At 53.0% G+C, this 19,247-nt stretch overlaps 5 protein-coding genes and 1 non-coding gene across 6 annotated transcripts; 5 read left to right on the forward strand and 1 right to left on the reverse strand.

Annotated features, from left to right (window-relative positions):
• Positions 1–1,834: 1,834 nt before the first annotated feature.
• On the forward strand, positions 1,835–7,549 carry B0H65DRAFT_111242 (anticodon binding domain of tRNAs-domain-containing protein). The gene is made up of 5 exons (XM_062820578.1): positions 1,835–2,454; positions 2,510–4,651; positions 4,708–5,043; positions 5,102–6,101; positions 6,159–7,549. The coding sequence occupies exons 1-5, from the start codon at positions 2,233–2,235 to the stop codon at positions 7,397–7,399; spliced, it is 4,941 nt and encodes a 1,646-aa protein (XP_062684516.1). The 5' UTR covers positions 1,835–2,232; the 3' UTR covers positions 7,400–7,549.
• A 1,520-nt stretch (positions 7,550–9,069) lies between these two features.
• Positions 9,070–10,265, forward strand: B0H65DRAFT_457209 (ubiquitin-conjugating enzyme/RWD-like protein). Its single transcript, XM_062826343.1, has one exon. It carries the CDS (start codon positions 9,284–9,286, stop codon positions 9,860–9,862), a length of 579 nt encoding a protein of 192 aa, XP_062684517.1. The 5' UTR covers positions 9,070–9,283; the 3' UTR covers positions 9,863–10,265.
• A 700-nt stretch (positions 10,266–10,965) lies between these two features.
• On the forward strand, positions 10,966–14,625 carry B0H65DRAFT_111295 (uncharacterized protein). Its single transcript, XM_062820579.1, has 5 exons — positions 10,966–11,425; positions 11,497–11,584; positions 11,664–13,199; positions 13,287–13,543; positions 13,618–14,625. Exons 1-5 carry the CDS (start codon positions 11,285–11,287, stop codon positions 14,467–14,469), a joined length of 2,874 nt encoding a protein of 957 aa, XP_062684518.1. The 5' UTR covers positions 10,966–11,284; the 3' UTR covers positions 14,470–14,625.
• An 884-nt stretch (positions 14,626–15,509) lies between these two features.
• On the forward strand, positions 15,510–15,582 carry B0H65DRAFT_t93. Its single transcript has one exon. It is a non-coding gene; the product is annotated as a tRNA-Val (tRNA).
• An 830-nt stretch (positions 15,583–16,412) lies between these two features.
• B0H65DRAFT_421650 (uncharacterized protein) lies at positions 16,413–17,517 on the forward strand (the record flags this gene model as incomplete). The annotated part of the gene is made up of 2 exons (XM_062824355.1): positions 16,413–16,771; positions 16,851–17,517. The coding sequence occupies 2 exons, from the start codon at positions 16,413–16,415 to the stop codon at positions 17,515–17,517; spliced, it is 1,026 nt and encodes a 341-aa protein (XP_062684519.1).
• Positions 17,518–17,685: 168 nt separating this feature from the next.
• Positions 17,686–18,979, reverse strand: B0H65DRAFT_111341 (uncharacterized protein). Its single transcript, XM_062820580.1, has 2 exons — positions 18,032–18,979; positions 17,686–17,954 (listed from the first exon to the last, which is right to left on the reverse strand). The coding sequence occupies exons 1-2, from the start codon at positions 18,807–18,809 to the stop codon at positions 17,854–17,856; spliced, it is 879 nt and encodes a 292-aa protein (XP_062684520.1). The 5' UTR covers positions 18,810–18,979; the 3' UTR covers positions 17,686–17,853.
• Positions 18,980–19,247: the final 268 nt, after the last annotated feature.

The raw sequence follows: 19,247 nt of genomic DNA on the forward strand, positions 1-19,247 counted from the left end.
ATATCGGGATTTGGCGTCCTCCTTTAACTTGTTGTAATCCGCCCTGAGTTTTTGGAATTCGTTGTCCTTGACCAGATTCTCATTCTTGGATTCGGCCAGCCGTTTCTCCAAATCCTTGACCTTGAAATTGCTCAGCACCACCTCACTGTTGAGTTTCTTATTCTCCTCGGTGAGTGCGCTGGCTCGTTGCTCGGCGAATTTGAGCTCTGTCTTCATTCGGTCCCGCTCATCCCGAAGCTTTCCAAGTTCCCTAACCTGTGACCTAGCCTTCCTAAGTTCTCGCTGGGCCTCCAAAAGTGTCCGATGAGTTCTTGGCGATGCGATCCGTCGTTTGTATGAAGCATGGCTCCCGGTCTGATAGTCGTTATGATCCTCTTCATCTTCGCGCAGTATCTCCTCCAATTCCTCGACCTGGGTCCTGTACTCTTGCGTCAAAGCCTTTTGCCGATTAAGCTCTTCTATCAGTCCGTTGTTGGCCTCGGCACCACCTCGCTTCGAATAGAGATTGACGTGGCGCGTCATCTCGGCAATTTGCTCCTCCATTTGCTGGACCCTCTCCTGTTCCTCCTTGAGCTTCTTGTTCAGGTCGATGGCCTCGGCATCTTTCAGTTTTGCGTAGGACTTTGCGAGTTGCTTATATCTAACCAGCTTCTCCATTTCCGCCCTCGCATCCGCGTGATACTTTTCGAACTCGGCCTTCCAGTACCTGCCAGAACGCGAGTGTGGTTCGTTGAGATCGACCGTGGCATCTGTGATATCTGTCTCAAGATCCGAGTCATCATAATACTCGACATCATCTTCATCCCATGCATCTTCGGCCGAAAACGTCTTGACGCCAGGATCTGCGGTTTGCGGCCGGGTCCGTGAATTTTCGAGAATTTCGTTCAATCGGGTCTTTGGTTTCGAGGCCTGACCGTCAATCGCGGTCAAATCCAGGGCCGATCCCGCCTTAACGCCATGACCGAAGGAAACGCGTTTGCGACGAGCTGCGCCGACGCCTGGAGTCAAGAGAATGCCGGTGGGTTTCGTCGGTGATCGATGAGGACCGGGCATAGGAGCGGCCTTTTTGGAGTCTTTGGCGGGTGTGCCGAACAAGGCAGTCTTCAAGGCGCGCACAGCAAAAACCGGCGCTGGAGTATCGGGGACATCGAGCTGGTTGGTGGATTCATCTGGGCCAAATGGTCAGAGTAAACAACTGTAATGAGGCTCCTGCAATGGTCTGCAACCGTACCGGCATCGGGCGCGCCCTGTGCATTTTGCGCATTCGAGTTGTTGTTGCGCCTCAACGCCCAACTAATCATTGTGTCGGTCGGTGATGGATGAAGAAGTTGAAGCGAAGTCTAGCGCAGCATACTCTGGGCGGTCGGAAATGGGGGAATAGGCCCCTCGAATACGGTTCGCGCGATAAGGAGGGGGTTGGTTGATGGTGGCTGTGATGATGGAGGTTGTAAGAATGGGAATCGGATTCGCAGTCGGGAGCAATGGGACTGGAGGACTCCTGTTTGTTGCAGTCGGGTGGTGTCGAGCGCGAGTGTTTACTCTTTCCCTGAACAGGACAGCAGGGAGCCAATGGGAATCCGTCAGCGTCCTGTCAGTGTGGTCAGTGCCATCAAATGATAAAACAGAGCACGGCAGAGATCTCAATTCGGACCAAGTGGGACTGCGGGGTCTCCACTTTTTGTCTCCATTCCTTGCTTGGGCCCCACTTCCACTGTTCCCCGCCGCCAGTGTGTCGTGGGTCGGTGCAGCCGCGGTCCCTCGGTCGGTGAACCTTGAGGGACCCGCTAGTACCCGCCCACAGCGCTGGGAAGTTTATCTAGACTCGCTGGGGGGACCTTATCAGGCCCGAAATGAACAGCGGGATGGATGCTGTTGTCGTGGACTCTAACATGGAGACATTCACAGGTTTCCATTCCAATCTGGAAGTCACAGTTGGAGTCATTCGACGAGTCACACCCGACGCTTGTCCACTTCACCCATCTTCCATCTCTTCTGCTCCCACTCACTTTTGGAAAAGCGACTGCTGACCACGTCACTCCATTTCCACCCAACCTTCACCCTTCCCCTTCCAGTTTCTCTCCCCCTTCCCTTCTGATATCACGAGTTAAGATGGGCTCCGCTCAGTGAAGTCTCGCAGCCATCTCGGCTATGTTCGTCTAACCCCCTTTTCACAACGACTAACAAGACTCACTGATTAATACAAGGATCTCTGCCCAAGCAGAACAGCTCGCCATGGCGTGGAAGAAACCTGCCGGCAAGAAGAAGCCTGCCCAACAACAAACCCCCAAGAAGAACAATGAAGCCAACACCAGTTTCCCCGGGCTCAAGACCCCGGGGCAAACCCCACCAGCAAAGACTCATTATCAGGAAGTCCAGGAGAGTGAAGTAATGGTGCTGCAAGCCATCTATGGCGAAGACTTTACCGAACACGAAGCAGCACACGGGGCATGGCAGGTAAGATCTGACATCTCATCTCTTCTCACAGTGTCGTCCACTAACATCCGTCCAGAAATCAGAACCTCGTTTTGACATCAAGATCAAACCCTCAGCTGACCAAGAGCTCTCAGTAACACTGGGTGTTGTCATGGTGGCCACCTACCCAAAGTCCCCTCCATTGCTGACCATCAAGGATGATCATAGTCTACGAGAATCAACCAAGTTCAAGATCCAAAAGTTTGTGGAAACTCAGCCAAAGATCTACGCGCAAGCGGAACAGGAGATGATAGACCAGATTGTCGAAGGGATCCGCGATATCCTGGAGGAAGCCGCTCAGAAAAAGGTCCAGGGGCTGGAAATCCCCTCCCTTGAAGAGGAGAGGGCAGCCCACGAAGCAGAGCTGGCAAGGTTAGCGCAGAGCGAAAAAGAGCGAGAGGAACGGAAGAAGCTCGAAGAGAGCAAGGAAGAAGAAAGAGTCCTCGAAGACATGCTCCAGGAAGAACTCAAACGCCAGCGAAATAAAGCAAAAGAATCCAGAAAGAAGAACAGGAGCCACCAATTATCCCCTGACCGTGCTCCGCAAGATCCTGGCGAGACTGACGAGACGCTCATGTTTGATCAGCCCTGCAAGATCACTGACGACTCCGGTAATGCCTTGTTCTTCCAAACCGTCATCGGCAAAACTGTCTTTCGCGAAGGTCCCATCACCACCGTCTATAAGGTGAAACCAGTTCTGTCCGCCCGAACAGTGCGCCCCAGCTTAGCCTTGAAGCAAGTAGAAGTCAAGTCACACGGAAAGGATTCGGCTCAGTTCAAGAAGCAGTTGCAGTATCTGGAGTCGCAGATGGAAACACTGAAAAAGCTTCGCCATCAGAATCTGCTTCCCTTCCTTGATTTCAGAATCGATCGAGGCATCAGCGACACCGATTCTTCGGCGCCGACTATCTGGACGGTCAGCATTCTGACGCCCCTCGCCACAAAGGGGCCCATTGAAGAGCTTCTCGATCTGGCGGGCCACATTGACACCAACAAGGCAAAAATATGGACGGCCGACCTTCTGGAAGCACTGGCATTTCTACACAATAACGGAATCATTCATCAGGACCTTCACCCAGCCAACATTCTCCTCTACAGAAACCAGGCGGGGGATATAGTGCCCAAGATAACTGATGCGTTTTATCAGAGGGAACTTCACAACCTCTGTACAAAGATAAAGACGCTGACATCCTCAAGAGCCGCCAAATCCGCATACTGGTTTCCGCCCGAAATCGCAGGCGTATCGAAACCTCAGTACACTCAAAAGACCGATGTCTGGGATTTTGGCATCGTCTTCCTCCAGATGATCTTCGGTTTGGATGTTGCCGAGAAGTATCATTCGCCTTCCGCATTGATGGATTCTCTCTCTCTGTCGGCTCCTCTGGAAGAACTGGTCTCCAAGTTCTTCAAGTCCGACCCTAAGAAGCGGCCACGGGCTTTTGAGTTGAGCTCGAGCGAATTCCTCGCTACCAACGCACCCATTATCGACGACGAAGACATTGCTGTGCCGGGCTCTTTAATGCCCATGCCGCAAACAATCCCACAGAGGATGAGGTACGACTCAATGAGTCGCGGACCCATGTCTTCCAGATATCGGCAGGACTATGTGGAAGAGGCCCGTCTTGGAAAAGGAGGGTTCGGAGAGGTTGTCCGAGCCCGCAAGATGATCGATGGACACCTATACGCCATTAAGAAGATCACTCAGAGATCGCAAGAGACACTATCTGAGATTCTGAAGGAAGTCCGACTTCTTTCCCAGATGAACCATCCAGCTGTAGTGAGATACTACAACACATGGCTCGAGGAGGTGCCGGACTACGCGGACACAGAAGGCGATACTTCAACGGAAGGTGGTGCCACGGATATCACAGACAGCTCTCAGGTCACGATATCCCACGGCATTAATATCGAGTTTGCCGAGAGCAAAAGCCGAGGCCTGGATTTCATGTCCTCCAGTGGCCACCCGGGCATTGAGTACGATTACAGCTCAAGTGAAGAAGATGATGACGACGAAGACGAAGACGATGAAGAAGATGAATCCGGCAGTGACTCGGACGACGATGCTGCCACCGTGAGCGGCAAGAGCCACCTCGGGGTTACAGGACGTCGTCCTCGGCGAGGAAGTGCTCGCCCATACAAGACTGTCATGTACATTTCCATGGAGTACTGCGAGAAGCGGGTAAGTTCAACTTCGAGCCAAATTAGCGATGGGAGACATATCTAACTATTCTTCAGACACTGCGCGACTTGATATCTCGGAATCTGTCCAAGGAAACAGCCGAGATCTGGCGCCTATTCCGCCAAATCCTAGAAGGCCTCTGCCACATTCACAGCCTCAACATCGTTCATCGCGACCTTAAGCCCGAGAACATCTTCATCTCTTCAGGACCTGATGGCCTGGATAACGTGAAGATCGGCGACTTTGGACTGGCCACTAGCGGACAGTTGGCGATAGACAAGTCAACAGCAAGCTTGGATGCAAGCGACATGACCAGGAGCATCGGCACAGCAGTTTACGTTGCCCCTGAGGTCAGGACGGGTGGCAGCGGCTCTTATACCTCAAAGGTTGATGTAAGGTTCACCGTCCCCCATGGCCAAGTTTGTTAGGCTGGACTGACATTATTTCTAGATGTATTCCTTGGGCGTGATCTTCTTCGAGATGTCGTACCCTCCCATGCTTGGAATGCAGCGCGCTATGGTCCTTGAGCAGCTGCGCCAATCCCCTCCAGTTCTGCCCGCTGACTTCAAGCATATGGACAAAAACCATCTCGAGGTTCTGTTGTCACTGCTGACCCACAACCCTAAAGAGCGTCCTTCGAGCTCAGAGCTCATGAAGAGTGGCAAGCTACCGATTCAGATGGAAAGCGAGGCGATACGGCGTGCGATTGCTGGATTGTCGGATCCCAACTCACCTTACTACCAGAAGATGCTCGAAACTTTGTTCTCCAGGCCGATCGAACAAGCAAAGGATTATGCCTGGGACATGTCTTCTTCTGGGCCCTCACCCCAGGAGCTTATGCGACAGTTCATCGTCAAAGACACCTTGATATCCATCTTCCGGCGACACGGTGCAGTCGAGGCTCCTACCGCCTGCCTGTATCCCAGCTCTTCACACTATGGCCAAAACGCAGTTCATCTACTAGATCAGAATGGTACGGTTCTTCAGCTGCCTTTCGATCTGATGATGGGCCATGCTCGCTCTCTCGCAAGAATCACAAACAGCCCCATTGTCCAGAAGTCATACTCCTTTGGCAACATCTTCCGTGAACGTCACGGCGGTGGCCAGCCGGATGTGTATGGAGAAGTCGACTTTGACATTATCACTTCAGACGCCTTGGACCTTGCTCTGAAAGAAGCTGAGGTCATCAAAGTTCTGGACGAGATCGTGACCGCGTTCCCTACCGTGTCATCCACTCCCATCTGCTTCCAGCTTGGGCACTCCGACCTCCTGAATCTTATCTTCGAGTACTGCGGTGTAGAGGTGGGCACACGGAGGGCTGCTGCTGAGGTCCTCAGCAAGCTCAACATTCGCAACTTTACGTGGCAAAAGGTGCGTGGTGAGCTTAGATCGCCTATGGTGGGTATATCGGCAACCAGCGTGGACGAGCTACAGAGATTTGACTTCAGAGGTAAGTGTGGCGTTACGTAGTGAAATAATCACAGCATAAACTAACTGTTTGTTCTAGACACCCCGAGCAAGGCCATTTCCAAGATCAAGCTCCTTTTCGAAGGAACAGAATACTATCAACAAGCTTCATCAACGTTGGCCCATCTGAAAGAAGTGTACGAGTACACCAAGCGGTTCGGCGTACAAAACAAAATCTACATCGCACCCTTGAGCAGCATCAACGAGGCCTTCTTCCGCGGTGGAACCCTCTTCTCTTGTCTATACGACAAAAAGGTCAAAGACGTCTTTGCCGCCGGTGGCCGCTACGACAGCTTGATTAAGGAACACCGTCCCAAGATCGGCAACCGGTTCGAAGAGCGCCATGCGGTAGGCTTCAGCTTGAACTGGGAGAAGCAGCTAGCGAAGCCCGTTCCGAAAGCCACCGGAAAAGCATTCCTCAAAAAGGCAGCCGAAGAGGAGAGCCAAGGGCTCTTCAACATCAAACGCTGCGACGTCCTCGTCGCTTCCTTCGACCCCGAAGTCCTCCGCTCCTCGGGCATTGAGCTCGTTCAGACGCTTTGGGCGCAAGGCATCTCGGCCGAGCTAGCCCGCGACGCCCGCTCGCCGGAAGATCTGCTCTCCAAGTATCGCGACGAGTCGTACTCGTGGATCGTCATCATCAAACAGGACAACATGCTCAAAATCAAGACCATGGGTCGCAAAGACGCGCCCGACGCCGATATCCCCGCTAAGGAGCTGCTCAACTGGCTGAAGGCCGAGATGCGCGAGAACAGGGACGCTCTCATGCGCGGCACGGGCGGCGGCGGCGGCATGTCATCCGGAGCTGCCATCAAGTTCCGCGGCGGCGGCGGCGGCGGAGGCGGCGGTCTCTCGTCCTTTGGCATGAACAACTCGGAGCTGAACAGCGGACTGTTCCTGGGCGCGGACGGCGAGCGTGAGCAGGAGGTGCACGTGCTCGTGGCGCAGACGAAGAGCAAGAAGTTCAACCGCCGACAGGTGGTGGAGCAGGCGCAGACGAGCGCGGCCAGGCTGTTGCAGAGCTTCCTGGACGGGCCGATTGCCGCGATCGAGACGTCGGATAACGTGATGGAGATGATACGGCGGACGAGCCTGAGCGACGCGGAGAGCTGGCGCAAGGTGGAACACAATGTGGGCACGAGTGAGAAGAAGTATGTCAAGGAGATTCACGATATGTTGAAGGGGTGGAGGTGGGAGTGGGAGGCCAAGAAGGGGTCGGAGCACGCGTTTGTGTATAATTTCAGGACGGGGAGATGTATCTATTACGACTTGTCGGCTTGATCGAGTCGGTTGGGTGTTTGAGGCCTCGGGGAGGTACATAGGTAGCTAGGTTACTTGCTCTAGTTGGTGGTTGGAGGTGTGTATAATAGTTTCACCGGATGATATCCGACTCGGACAAATCTCTACCTATTGGTCTAGTCATCTCATCCGATGTCTTTCTTGTTTTCATCCCTCTAGTGAGCCCCTGAAACACACCGAACTGTGAATCTCACATACAACCCTAACCCTTCCACGGCAAGCGAAACGTCCTGGCCGACCATCTCGCTATCTTGAGTGAGCACCCTACTGGCTACCCCGAGAGGTTCGCAACGGGAAGAGACCGATCGCGGAGGGCCTGGGCTGAGTAACTATCAGGGTCCTCGCCGACTTGTTACCCTCCCAGATTGTCTATCTTGTGGTCCATGGACCACGGGAGATTGGAAACCTGGTCTCGCATACGAGCTCGTCTAGAGAGACTTTCCTGGTGTTTCGTCACAGACTACTCGTATATACAGTAAAGTGTAGTTCATGACGGGTATATGATGCCCGAACACGAATGCAGAAGTGGATGCGATTTAGGTCACTTGATGGAACGACGGGACCGTTCCAATCTCAACAGGAACAACTGCGTCACTTGAAGCTTCAGTGGAAATTGTTAGTGCATCCTCATACGGTACGTAAGGTACTGTCTACAAAACATGCGATACCTGCAATTGTCAGTGGCAAAGATATTGTGCCGTTGTGCGTGTACATAATAGTCTGATACCTCTCGTTTTACTTTGTCATCTGGACCGAGGACTAAATAAAACCCAGTCAATCAGTATCAAAGTTTGCTTTTCTAAATGTTGATGATTACCGCCTCCCTCTTTTGGCGATACTATTGGTCTCATGCCCGAGAGCCCGAGACCGCCATTGTGTGCAGCGGCGTTGACCACCATTGACAAGGCGAGACAGGCAGTTGACAGGATCCCCCTGTGCTTCACTGGAAGAAGGAAGTCAATAACCTCACAAATGGTCTGGGCTGCTAAAAGGAAAGACTGCCCAACCTCCATCCGTAACGGACCCTCGCCCGCGGAGGCGTGACCCTGTGACGCTCGTGACGCCCTTTTTCTCCCGTCCGACCCTGCTTTTCTCCTGACTCGCAACCTCTCTATTGTTCCAGATTGTCACCGCCCAGCCTTTGATTTTCCGCCCACTCAACACCCAAAGAGCATCGTGACAAACCGTTAGCTTCTATCCTTTGTACCCGGCAACTGTCCGTGCTTCCGTAGTCTATTTCCATTGTTTGGTTATCGTTATCATTCCATCCCTCTTAAAAGATCAATACTCACTCCGACCCTTCCTTCACCACCTTCCAACAATCTTCCCGAACCCCCGCCTCTTACGTCGAACTACAAGGACCGCCATTCTCCTCTCGTGCCCCCCGGATCTTGCGCACTAGAGAACTCTTCGTCGGCATTTGCGTGTCGATCCCTTGACTACTTAACCACCACCAACACATCTACCTCACCAACACCACCAACGAAGCAAAGTGGGCTTTTCCAGCGGCAGCCCATTCTTGCTTTTGTCAACCTCCGCCACCGGCACCTCTCGCCTTCACCTCCGTAACCACATTTCGCCATGTCGTACAGGACAACAGCATCGGGCGCGACAACGCGCCTGATGAGTGAGATGAAGGCGTTACGAAAAGAGAAGTGGATTCACTTTGAAGATGTACGTTCTGACCCCGTTCCTTCTTTTTCTTTCCCGGTCTGTCCCTCGGAATAGCTTCGTCGGGCGCAGTACCCGCATGTCGATTCTAGTATCACTATACCTCCATTACGGAACCCAGACTGACCCTCACTTCTCCGGAGCAAACAGGACGACTCTGCGGCCACCAACATCCTCAAGTGGCGCTTCGGCCTCATGGTCATCAACCCCGACAGCGCCTTTAACGGGGGCTACTTCCGGGCCGAGATGGTGTTTTCGGACGAATACCCGTACCAGCCGCCCAAGTTCCGCTTCTTGATCCCCATCACCCACCCCAACGTGTACCCGGACGGCCAGCTCTGCATTTCGATCCTGCACACACCCGGCGAGGATCTCATGTCTGGCGAGCAGGCGAGCGAGCGCTGGTCGCCGCTCCAGGGCGCCGAGAGCGTGCTGAGGTCGGTTCTGCTGCTGCTCGACGACCCGGAGATCAACAGCCCCGCCAACGTGGACGCGGGCGTCCTGTACCGCGACCGCAGAGAGGATTACAACAAGAAGGCTCGGGAAACGGTGGAGAAGTCAAAGAAGGATATCCCTCCAGGATTCGAGATGCCGGTCAGCTTCGAGGAAAAGCCACCCCCGAAGGCGGAGAACGACGACGACTTTTGGGCCGAGTCGGATGAGGAGTTTGACTTTGGTGGTAGTGACACCGGGGATGACGATCAGATGGAGGACTTTGAGGATGGGGAAGAAGGGAGCGAGGACGACGACGACGATTCCAACTCCAAGCAATAGATGGGGCTCGGTTGGTGGCTACGGTTTTTAACAGCAGCAGCCGCAACAGCAGCAGTTGTCAAGCCAAACTGGGTCGGTCTGGGTCAGGATGATGATGATATACCTCTTTTTCTTTCTCTTTTTACTCTTTTCTGTCCGTAATATTTGCATAGCGTCGGGGACACTCCAGGTGTGTTTGGGCGTTTTCATGGTCTCCCAAACAGATACACGGCATCTGGCGGGAATTTCATTGGTCGCTTTTTACATACACACACCGTCACCTAGGTACTTGCCTATCCTTAGCCATAGTCTTCCATGAACAGCGGAAGACATTGGTAAAGAAGGGAAGCGGTCTGGCTTCATAGTTACATAGATTACCTTTAGCGGAAACGTCTAGACTAGAGCTATAGACTTTCAACTTTCGTTCATGAAGTGAAGAAAGAGTGTAGCCCCGCGATGGCATCGTCTAAGATCAGAGCCAAATGGCCCGTGCACGATGTCGGTAGGTCATCCCGTGCTGCCAAACAGAAGACCTCCCCTGACACAGTGACGAAGCCCCTCCATCGTCCCCTCATGGGATACCTCTGTACAAACAAGTGAATTTTGTGAACGGGCAGAAACCGACCAGAAACCGACCAGAAACCGGAGGATACCTGACCGACAGTACAAAGTATACGTCTTCTCTGGCTTACCCTCCAAGGCAAACAAAGTGCCTCAATACCATCCCCCCTCCCCGCAATCCGGCGCAGCTCTTGCCCATCATTCAGTAGCTGCCCCTGCCGCATTGTTTACGTACCTACTGTAGGTACAAGGCTCGGGTATCAAGCAGGCTCTCAACATCCCAATTTGGCTTCCCACATCCCGTTCGCCCTGCCTTCGTCCAACAACAACAAAAAGCAAGAGCAGAGCTATCCCTCAACCCGGTAGCTAGGTAGACGAACGCCAAGATCGCCGTCCGTTCCTTCAACAACACATTCTACGTCTCCTTCCCCGACCCCCGGTCTCGTCTCGCAGGCCCTACCCATCAAGGTCACCATCGCTGCCCCGCCGACATCATCCGTCAAGTCAGAGCAACCTGCGCAAACCTCAACTTACCAACTCTCTCGTTCTCGCTTCGGTCCTTTAGTCGCCATACATTTTACATCTTGCCGCCCCTCTTTGACCCAGTATACAGCTTTACATAAATCGATAGAGCTTCTCGCGACCAGGGCTCTTTCTCTTCTTGACCGACGCCCACTGCTTTTCTTCCCCTCGACCCCTGTGGCCAAAGTCTCCCTCGATCAGTGGCAGCCCAACTACATCTCAACTACCTGCGGCACGCTCCGACCAGGAGCGCCTGACGCTGGGACTGCTGGCGGCACATATTGAACCATCGCAAAAGCCGACTACATTACGCACGACGGTTATAGGGCTAGCGGCGCAAAAGAGGAACATCCGGACACCATGGATGACTACCAGGAGAAAATCCAAATGGTGCGCGCCATCACCAACTACGATGATGAGCCAACCATCGCAGCTGCTTTGCGAGCCAAAGATGGCGACTTGGAAGCGGTCATCAATATGATCTTAGACGACGTGGATAAGGTTAGATTCCAGCGCAGCACCCCACGGGGTTCATGTTAGGACAGAACTGGATACTGACGCCCTGGGTACAGTTTCAAAGATCCTACGCCTGGGATGAGAGCGTGTTCAATACGAACCGTGAAGGTGATGGAGTTGCAGCTGTTTATGGGCCCAACCAGTGTAAGCTCCCTGTCTTAATTCGACTCCTGGAACTGCTTGAATCACATGTCACAATCTTCTGCTAACAAGCTCGGGTTAGCTTTTCATATCCAGCCTCCAGATAACAACCCTGTCCTCTACGGATACGACCCGGGATATGATCCCACTGCTCCATCCCGGCCTCCTTCGAGGGTTGACAACCGGTCTCCTATCGGACGTGCTGTGGACATGACTACCGGTCCATATCCTTCCGGCGCCCCGACGAACCAACAGGAAGAGGACGCACAGCTACAACAAGCCCTTGCGGCTTCCATGAATCCTTCGGGCATGCACACCCCTCAGCCGAGTACCAACGGACTTCCATTGCCGCCGCAGTTGCCCCCTCCACCTCCGCCCCAAGAGTCGGGTGTCACTAGCAATGGCGCATATTTTGGTCCAGCGAACAGAACGGACTATGATCCGAATCAATGGGCCATGGTTCCCCTCAGGCTTCGTCAAACGGATCCAAGACCAGTCAGTAGAGCAAGGGCTCCCGGGAGCCCGGCTTTTTTGAGGAACCGTTCCGAAAATACGACCAACCGACACCGTATCGGTGGAATTTTGACGATATTACACTCCATCCCCGCCGCACGGAATGCGCTTCTCCAGTTAGGCACTGTGCCGGAGTACGGCTATGGAAGCAACAGCGAATGGTGGAAGGGACAGAAGATTCTTCCCCCGGAGCTACAGGCACGTACTGAACAAACTGGCTCGGGACGGGAACAGCTGTTTCCCCTGTGGTCTGACGAGCTTCATCGTTTGGTAGCATTCCTGGACTCGACGGAAAGGGCGTACGGAACGGCAGACATCTTGGCGGAGTGCAAAGCTCCCGGTGTCGAAGAGCGCTGGGATAGCGAGAAGGAATTCTTCGACAGCCACTTGGAGATGCTGAAAGCCAAAAACGATGGCAGCTGGGACGATCTCACCATGTGTTATAAAAAGTCCCTATACGGCACAGCAGAAGGCTCTTCAGAAGAACATATCAACATATGGGACTGCGAAGGTGTCGACCTTACCACAGGAAACCTCTACGGTTGTCTTGATAAGGTATTTTGGGTGGACCGGAATACTTCAATAGAGTCACTCGACGGCGCTCCCTACAGCACCATAAGTAAGCTGCCTGAGGTATTCACGATTGGGCTTAGAGCATCACGAGGACTCCCGGCAGCTATTGACATACCCGAGACGATATACCTTGACCGATACTTGGCCTCCAATGAAGAGAAAATCAACGAACTACAAGTAGATCTATCAAGACTTGCGTACGCATATCGCAAATGTGTGGAGGAGGAGGAAAGGTTGACGACATGGAGCGACAACCAAACGGGCAAACCTATGGACCGTCGAACTATGATCACAGACAGTATTGAACGCTGCAAAGACCACATTCAGCAAGTCAAAAGTCGTGCATCCTGGAGGAATTTCCAAGAGTCAAGTTCCGATGTTGATGACGATGGAGATGGTTACCGACTTTATCTAGCGGGCGCTGAAAAGGAGGCTCCGGTCTCACCGGAGGAGGCGAAGGTCATCGCTTATTACGAGCGCAAGATCAAATCTCTGACAGAACAGGCAGCCAGGATCGAAAAGATCGTGCAAGGTATGATCACTGTGGCCACTCTCTAAGGCTATCTTCTTCTTCCGTATGCCATCAAATGTAGCGAGGTGCTGACTTGACGATCTACAGGTACTATTGCGCCACAAAAAGAACGCATTTTGGACGCTTTGAACCAACATAGCAAGGCTCTCACCGTTCCTGCATCGGATAATTCATGGGTCCCCACGGCCAAATTTACTCTTCGTGGCATGACAAGCGAGCCAAACACCGTGTTCTTACGGAAACAGGAAGTCGAGCTTATTGACCTCGACGATGGTGAGGTTCCCACTGAACAGTGGTTTAAGATTTGGTGCTATTCCGACAACAACTACGCCGTGCAGATCGAAGTAAGTTCCTTTGTCTAAGAGACATGAGACCAACAGTGATGGACGGAATGGGTTTGCTAACGTTATATTGTTAGAAAACAACCTACGAGGCTGCTATCTCGCAGGCTTGCGCAGTCGGCACTGAACCTCTTCTCATTTACGCTTCGGACAAGGCTATGAACACTGAACCAATCCCGTTGAATGACGCTCTAAAGGCCTTTGTCAGGTTTGACAATAAGTTCTTCAGCCAAGAGCTGGCGCAGACTGAGCAAGAACAACACGAAGACTCCAGAAAGCGTGGACCAATCTCGATGTCGTCTCCGGACTCGAAGAGACGTAACAGGTCCAACAGTCTGGACTCAATGGCCACTAATCACGCATCAGCGGGCGACCTAGATGAGGAAATGCGCGACGAAGAATTCGTCAACTTTGCCAACGGATCGGTGTACGAAAACAGCGCGGAGAAGGTTACCACCAGCTCTGACCATGATATGGTGGACGGTCTCCCTCCTCCCCTACGTCGGGAAGATGCCCGTGCTCCGCATTCCAATGATTTAGTTGACCTGCTCACACCACCTTATGAAGAAAAGGTAGAGCGCACGGAAAATGAGCCATCGAACATTGATGCCGCAATGGATGCCGCATCAGAAAGGATGGAGCGTGTGTCCCTTGACGAGGACAGGATGGATGTCGATTGGGGCCAAGCGGAAGTCGTCACCAACACCGTTAGCAGCCAGGCCAGCGGGTCCAGTGCCCATACTGAAGACTCTGATATCACTGTGAAGCCAAACAAACCTCTCGACAATGTCACTACAACGGCGAGGAGCCCAGAGATGCAGGAGCGCAGTAACAATTCTTTCCTCGCCAGGGCACCCAACACTCCTGTTGCCTCGACGACTTCGGACAGCACCCCGCAACCGTATAGCCGCGCCACTATGGACTTTTAGGCAAAGGAATTAGCCCCTGAATATGAGGGGCTTGAACCAAACGTTGCTTTCTCACGCATTCAACAGCGAACTTGGGAGCTGTTTGAAAATGATCGTCAGGGCTCGGATCGCGCCCCCGCTTCCCAGCGTACTGCGAGGTGGCTATGCTTCACGGACAGATTATTCGAGCAAGAGCCCTTCTTCAGTATTCGCCAAAATAGAGACTCCACCACTGAGTCTAAGCTACTGGATCTAGCCCGCTCCGAGTCACACAAGCCATCTGACCCGGGAACGCCGGAAACGCCCCAGGCCCCCCTAAATGATGATCACCCCATGAACGATGGGGATCAGGAAGAGACGCCAAAGTGGAAGAGAGAGTTGAGCGGGTCTCACAGTGGAAAGCCCGCCCAAACGCGCAAGGCTGCATTCGAGCTCCCGTTTTCACCCCCGAGTGCCCAAAGTCTTGAGGCTGGACTGGACGTGAGGTCGAGTCTCAAAGCGGGCTGCGGCGAGAAGAAGCATCGGAGGAGTTGGCTGGGGATTGGTTTGCGGGCTTCCTCGGTGGTATTTTTGTTCAGGAACGCAGCGACTTTGCTCAACCGCCATCTGTAAGACGCCTTGGCAGATGGATTTGCATAGCGGAACTCTTGTTGACGCGGAATCGTGTTAGTTCTATGTGACATACATCCATCACAAAACTAGTGAATAGTTTTGCGTACTTTGTATGTTAAAGCGATCAAGAGCAAAAGAATCGAGGAGAAAAGCAAGCGAGGGATAGTGATGTGATAAGTGCAATAAGACATGATACCTAACTTGTTTGGGGGTAGCTGCCTTGTGAAAAGTAGTGGCCAGTCCGTGATGTAACGTACGTAATAACTCTTCAAGCATAGGGACTCACTGAGCGATAATCACAGCTGTTGTACAAAACTCAATATCACAAAGGATGTACGTCGCCTGCTCTTGTGTCGTCGACAAGATGTAGTTGAGCAACGGTAGGTACTAAGATGAACAACTACGTTTATGATCTAAGCAACTAAACCAGTTTTTCAACAACAACCGGAGCTCGAATAGTGTAGTGGTTATCACGTTCGCCTCACACGCGAAAGGTCCCAGGTTCGAAACCTGGTTCGAGCAACCTTTTTTTACCCGTGGAGATAGGGTGGCCTTTTTCACCCATCCCCACTCTCCTACAGAGAATTTGCCCTTATATCCGTTGTGTTAATAGGCGTTTTTGTCTTTGCACTAACACTTTTCTTAGGGATTACCATACAAAACTATTCTGTCCGGCGGTTTTGAGGTGTCCGGCGATTTTGTGACCCACTCTCTGTAGGAGAGTGGGAATGGGTCAGAAAGCCACCCTATTTCCACGGGTATCTTTTTTTTGCCCGATATTCGACTCTGCTGTCAAGCTTATGCAGCTTCGGAAAGCGCAACAAACAAAGGGAAAGGGGTCGGAATAGGGGGATGTGGGGTTCCAATTGCGCTCACTTTTTTTGGCAGCTCCCGTCTTGTCCGCTGAGAGCTCTTGCCTGCCGCGTGATAACCCCACCTTGCAGCCGCGCCCCACTTCCGACATCATCCTTTCCCTTCCATCCTCCATGCGGGCAGACGCAAGAGCTGTGATGCTTGTTAGTGGGGTTTCGACGCTGTGAGCTGTCTGCTTTCCGTCTCTCGGATTCGGTCGTCGCGAGTTCCTTGTACACTCACCATACAATTCAATAAGACGACCAGTACAACACTACCAGTCACCGAATAATCGCGACGATATCTTGAAGTTTCCGCTGGCATCTGTCTATCGACACTCTATATCACAAGCAACCGGCGACACAACTTGAGCATTGCGCGAGCTGTTATCCACGAGAGCAACCCACTATCAACATCAGGGGAAGCATCACGAACCCCCCCGTCACCAACCGAACCACAAAATCACACACCACATTTGCGCCATCACACTCGCAGCAGCCATGGCCTCAAAACAAGACGCCAAGATCCAAAAGATCATTGCGCGACTACAGAAGCGCACCGCCGAGGGCCAGTTCGAAGAGCAGTACGAGGCCGGACAGGAGACGAGACTGGTTGCGGCGCGGTACACAAAAGCGGAGAACTGGCAGGCCGCCATCGACATTCTGTCCAGCGTGTCGCAGGCACTGCTGAAGGCCGGAGCTGGCGGCGCCGGCGGCGATCTCGCCATCTTGCTGGTGGACGTGTACAAGCAAGGGAAGATTAAGCCGGATGCGGCGTCGCGCGGGCGGCTGTTGACGTGCTTGAGGCTGTTTGACTTCGAGGAGCCAACGAGGAAGAAGTTTGTTAAGGAGATGTTTGAGTAAGCAAGCTTCTCTCTGTATAATACGGATTTGGAAAAAAAAGAAGGGAGAGGGAACTAATTGTTTCATTGTGAACAGCTGGTCACGAAAGTTCGGCGACTACCCCGCCGGCGACCCGGAGCTGCACCACGTCGTCGGCACCCTCGCCGCCGAGAACCACGAGACGGACGAGGCCGAGAAGCATTTGCTCCTAGGCACCAAGGAGTCGGTCGAGGTGCTAACGCGCATGGAGTATGAGTGGTACAAGGACAACGAGCAACCGCACACGGCCGCCCTCTTCGCCGCCCGCGCCATCCTGCCGTACCTGCTGCTGGCTAACGTCCGCGCGGCCAACACGTCATACCGCGCCTTTGTGTCGGCGCTCACGGCCGAAAACACGTCGCTTGGCGTGCAGAACGTGGAGAGTTCCCATGGCAGCGATATCCGCATCTTCCCGAGCCTGCCGCTGCTGAATTTCTTGGGGCTGTTGCTGCTGGCGGTGCAGAAGGGAACTCCGGATCTGTTTAGGCAGTTGAAGACGAAATACGCGAGCAACCTTGCCGAGTTGGGTGGAGCGTGGGATGGTGCCCTGGAGATGATTGCTGAGATGTACTTTGGTATTCAGAGGCCAAGACAGTCTAACCCACTGCTCGATATGATGGGTAGCTTGTTCGGCGGCGGCGGTGGTGGTGGTGCGGGTGCTGCGGGCGGCAGGCCGCCAGTGAGGAGGGTTGAGGCGGCGCCTACTGCTGAAGGACTGGATTGAGAGCACTAGGGGGGTGTGAAGAGGGATGGGTGTAGTACAGGAAGGGACAGATGTATGATTTATCTTCGCTTTATGCTCTGTCTGTCCTGTTCAGAGTCTGCTGGGATCCTATTAAGGGTGAAAGAAGTAATCATAGGGGGGGTATACGCTGCTTATGCTAAGGTAATACAACAAGCCAAAGGGAAGAAGGCCAAGGGAAGAAGAAGTGTAGCGCCGGAAGAAAGAACTCGGAGACGAAATCATACCCAACTACCAACCCGCCGCGATACCATGAATGCAATCCAGTCGTGTCAATAAATGCGTACCACCGCTCGTCATTCAACCATCCCTCCTCAATCAATGCAGATGAAGTACCTCCTCCCTCTCAAACATCCAATTATCCTCATATAACGCCGCAACCTTGGTCTTTAAGCTCGCCTTGACTGCCTCCAGGAGTTCTGTAATTCAGTCGTTAGTCAACCTTGCTCCCATATCATCCTGTCACCCACGCGCGCCGTTCAAGCTTAAAACATACCTTCAGTATCCATCCCACCCTCTCCTCCTCCCCCAGCAGCACCACCGCCACCTTCTGATTCACCAAAATCCCCCCTCCCTTCCGCCTCATGCTCAGTCAACCACTCCCTCACCGCATCCGCCAACCTCTCCCTTTCTTTCTCCTGCTCCATCCGCGCCTCCATGATCGCTTCCGTCTCCTCGTCGTAGGGGGGCGTGGGTGGGTCGTTGCCTAGGTCGATTTCTCCTGTTTCTTTGTCGCGGACGACGATTTCAAGGTCGGGGTCTGTTACGGGTTGATGATGGTCCTCTTGTGAGGAAGAGGTCATTTTGGTGTCTTCTTCGTCGGGTTGGTGGGGTGGTAGTTGTTGGTATTGTTGGAGATGGGGGAGGGAGTCTTGAGGGTAGGAGTAGGAGTAGGGATGGGGATAGGTTTGGGAATAAGGTTGGGGTTGAGTGAGGTAAGTTTGCTGGTGTTGATAATGCGCGTGCGGGTGTTGTGGATGAGACTGAAAGTTGTTTTGGTAGGTTTGAGAAGGTTGAGCAGTCTGAGACTGAGAGGACTGAGAGTAGTGTCCTTGAGACTGTTGAGAGTCTGGAGCAGCAGTGGGTTGTCGGGTTGGTTGTGCTGACTGTGCTTGTGATTGTGGTTGCCCCTGTTGAAAGAGGTTGCGGCGGACTGATGCTCCGGCTCTTGCTCCTGCTCCTGCTCCGGCGGAAGAGAGTCCGGTGTGTGGAGGAGGCGCGGTTCGTGAGGGAGCAGCGGGTTTGAAGTTGGGGCCGGGACGACGGTCGGCCATTTGTTTGGATGTTGTTTGTTGAAGCGTATGTAATGATATAACTTCAGCTTTCGCAGTTCAGTGAGTGAAACTGTTGAGATTATTGACTTTCAGCTCGTTTATTAGGCCAATGGGCGATTCTTCAGACTCTGTTGCCTACCAACTTTCGAAGGGAGAATAAGAAGTGATGTAATAAAATTGTAAGTGGTAAGAGAGAAGACGCGGGGCATACCCCGGTCGCTGCACCGCGATAACGTGAAGTGGAGGGAGGACAGGGTTAGGGTCTGACACGAGCTCACGTGCTTCGATTAAAACGGCTTCAGTGCCGTTATCCAGTTTCAGGTTGCCATTCGCAAGCTCGATGATGGGTTGGATTTTTGGCTGGATTGAGTATACGGGTACACTCATGCTTAGGTTTGTTGAAGATAAAAAGACCTTGTCATTTCGCAGACAGTGCTT

This window comes from Neurospora tetraspora (assembly GCF_033439725.1).
Source record: "Neurospora tetraspora strain CBS 560.94 chromosome Unknown B0H65scaffold_2, whole genome shotgun sequence".
Lineage (NCBI taxonomy): Eukaryota > Fungi > Ascomycota > Sordariomycetes > Sordariales > Sordariaceae > Neurospora > Neurospora tetraspora.

Coding starts and splice junctions, on each gene's coding strand:
- B0H65DRAFT_457209 (XM_062826343.1), top strand. CDS start 9,284: ATGGTCATCAACCCCGACAGCGCCTTTAACGGGGGCTACTTCCGGGCC.
- B0H65DRAFT_111341 (XM_062820580.1), bottom strand. CDS start 18,809: ATGGCCGACCGTCGTCCCGGCCCCAACTTCAAACCCGCTGCTCCCTCA. Junction 17,955..18,031: donor GGGTGGGATGGATACTGAAG/GTATGTTTTAAG, acceptor ACTGAATTACAG/AACTCCTGGAGGCAGTCAAG.
- B0H65DRAFT_111295 (XM_062820579.1), top strand. CDS start 11,285: ATGGATGACTACCAGGAGAAAATCCAAATGGTGCGCGCCATCACCAAC. Junction 13,200..13,286: donor GATCGAAAAGATCGTGCAAG/GTATGATCACTG, acceptor GACGATCTACAG/GTACTATTGCGCCACAAAAA. Junction 13,544..13,617: donor ACTACGCCGTGCAGATCGAA/GTAAGTTCCTTT, acceptor TTATATTGTTAG/AAAACAACCTACGAGGCTGC.
- B0H65DRAFT_111242 (XM_062820578.1), top strand. CDS start 2,233: ATGGCGTGGAAGAAACCTGCCGGCAAGAAGAAGCCTGCCCAACAACAA. Junction 4,652..4,707: donor TGGAGTACTGCGAGAAGCGG/GTAAGTTCAACT, acceptor ACTATTCTTCAG/ACACTGCGCGACTTGATATC. Junction 5,044..5,101: donor CTTATACCTCAAAGGTTGAT/GTAAGGTTCACC, acceptor CATTATTTCTAG/ATGTATTCCTTGGGCGTGAT.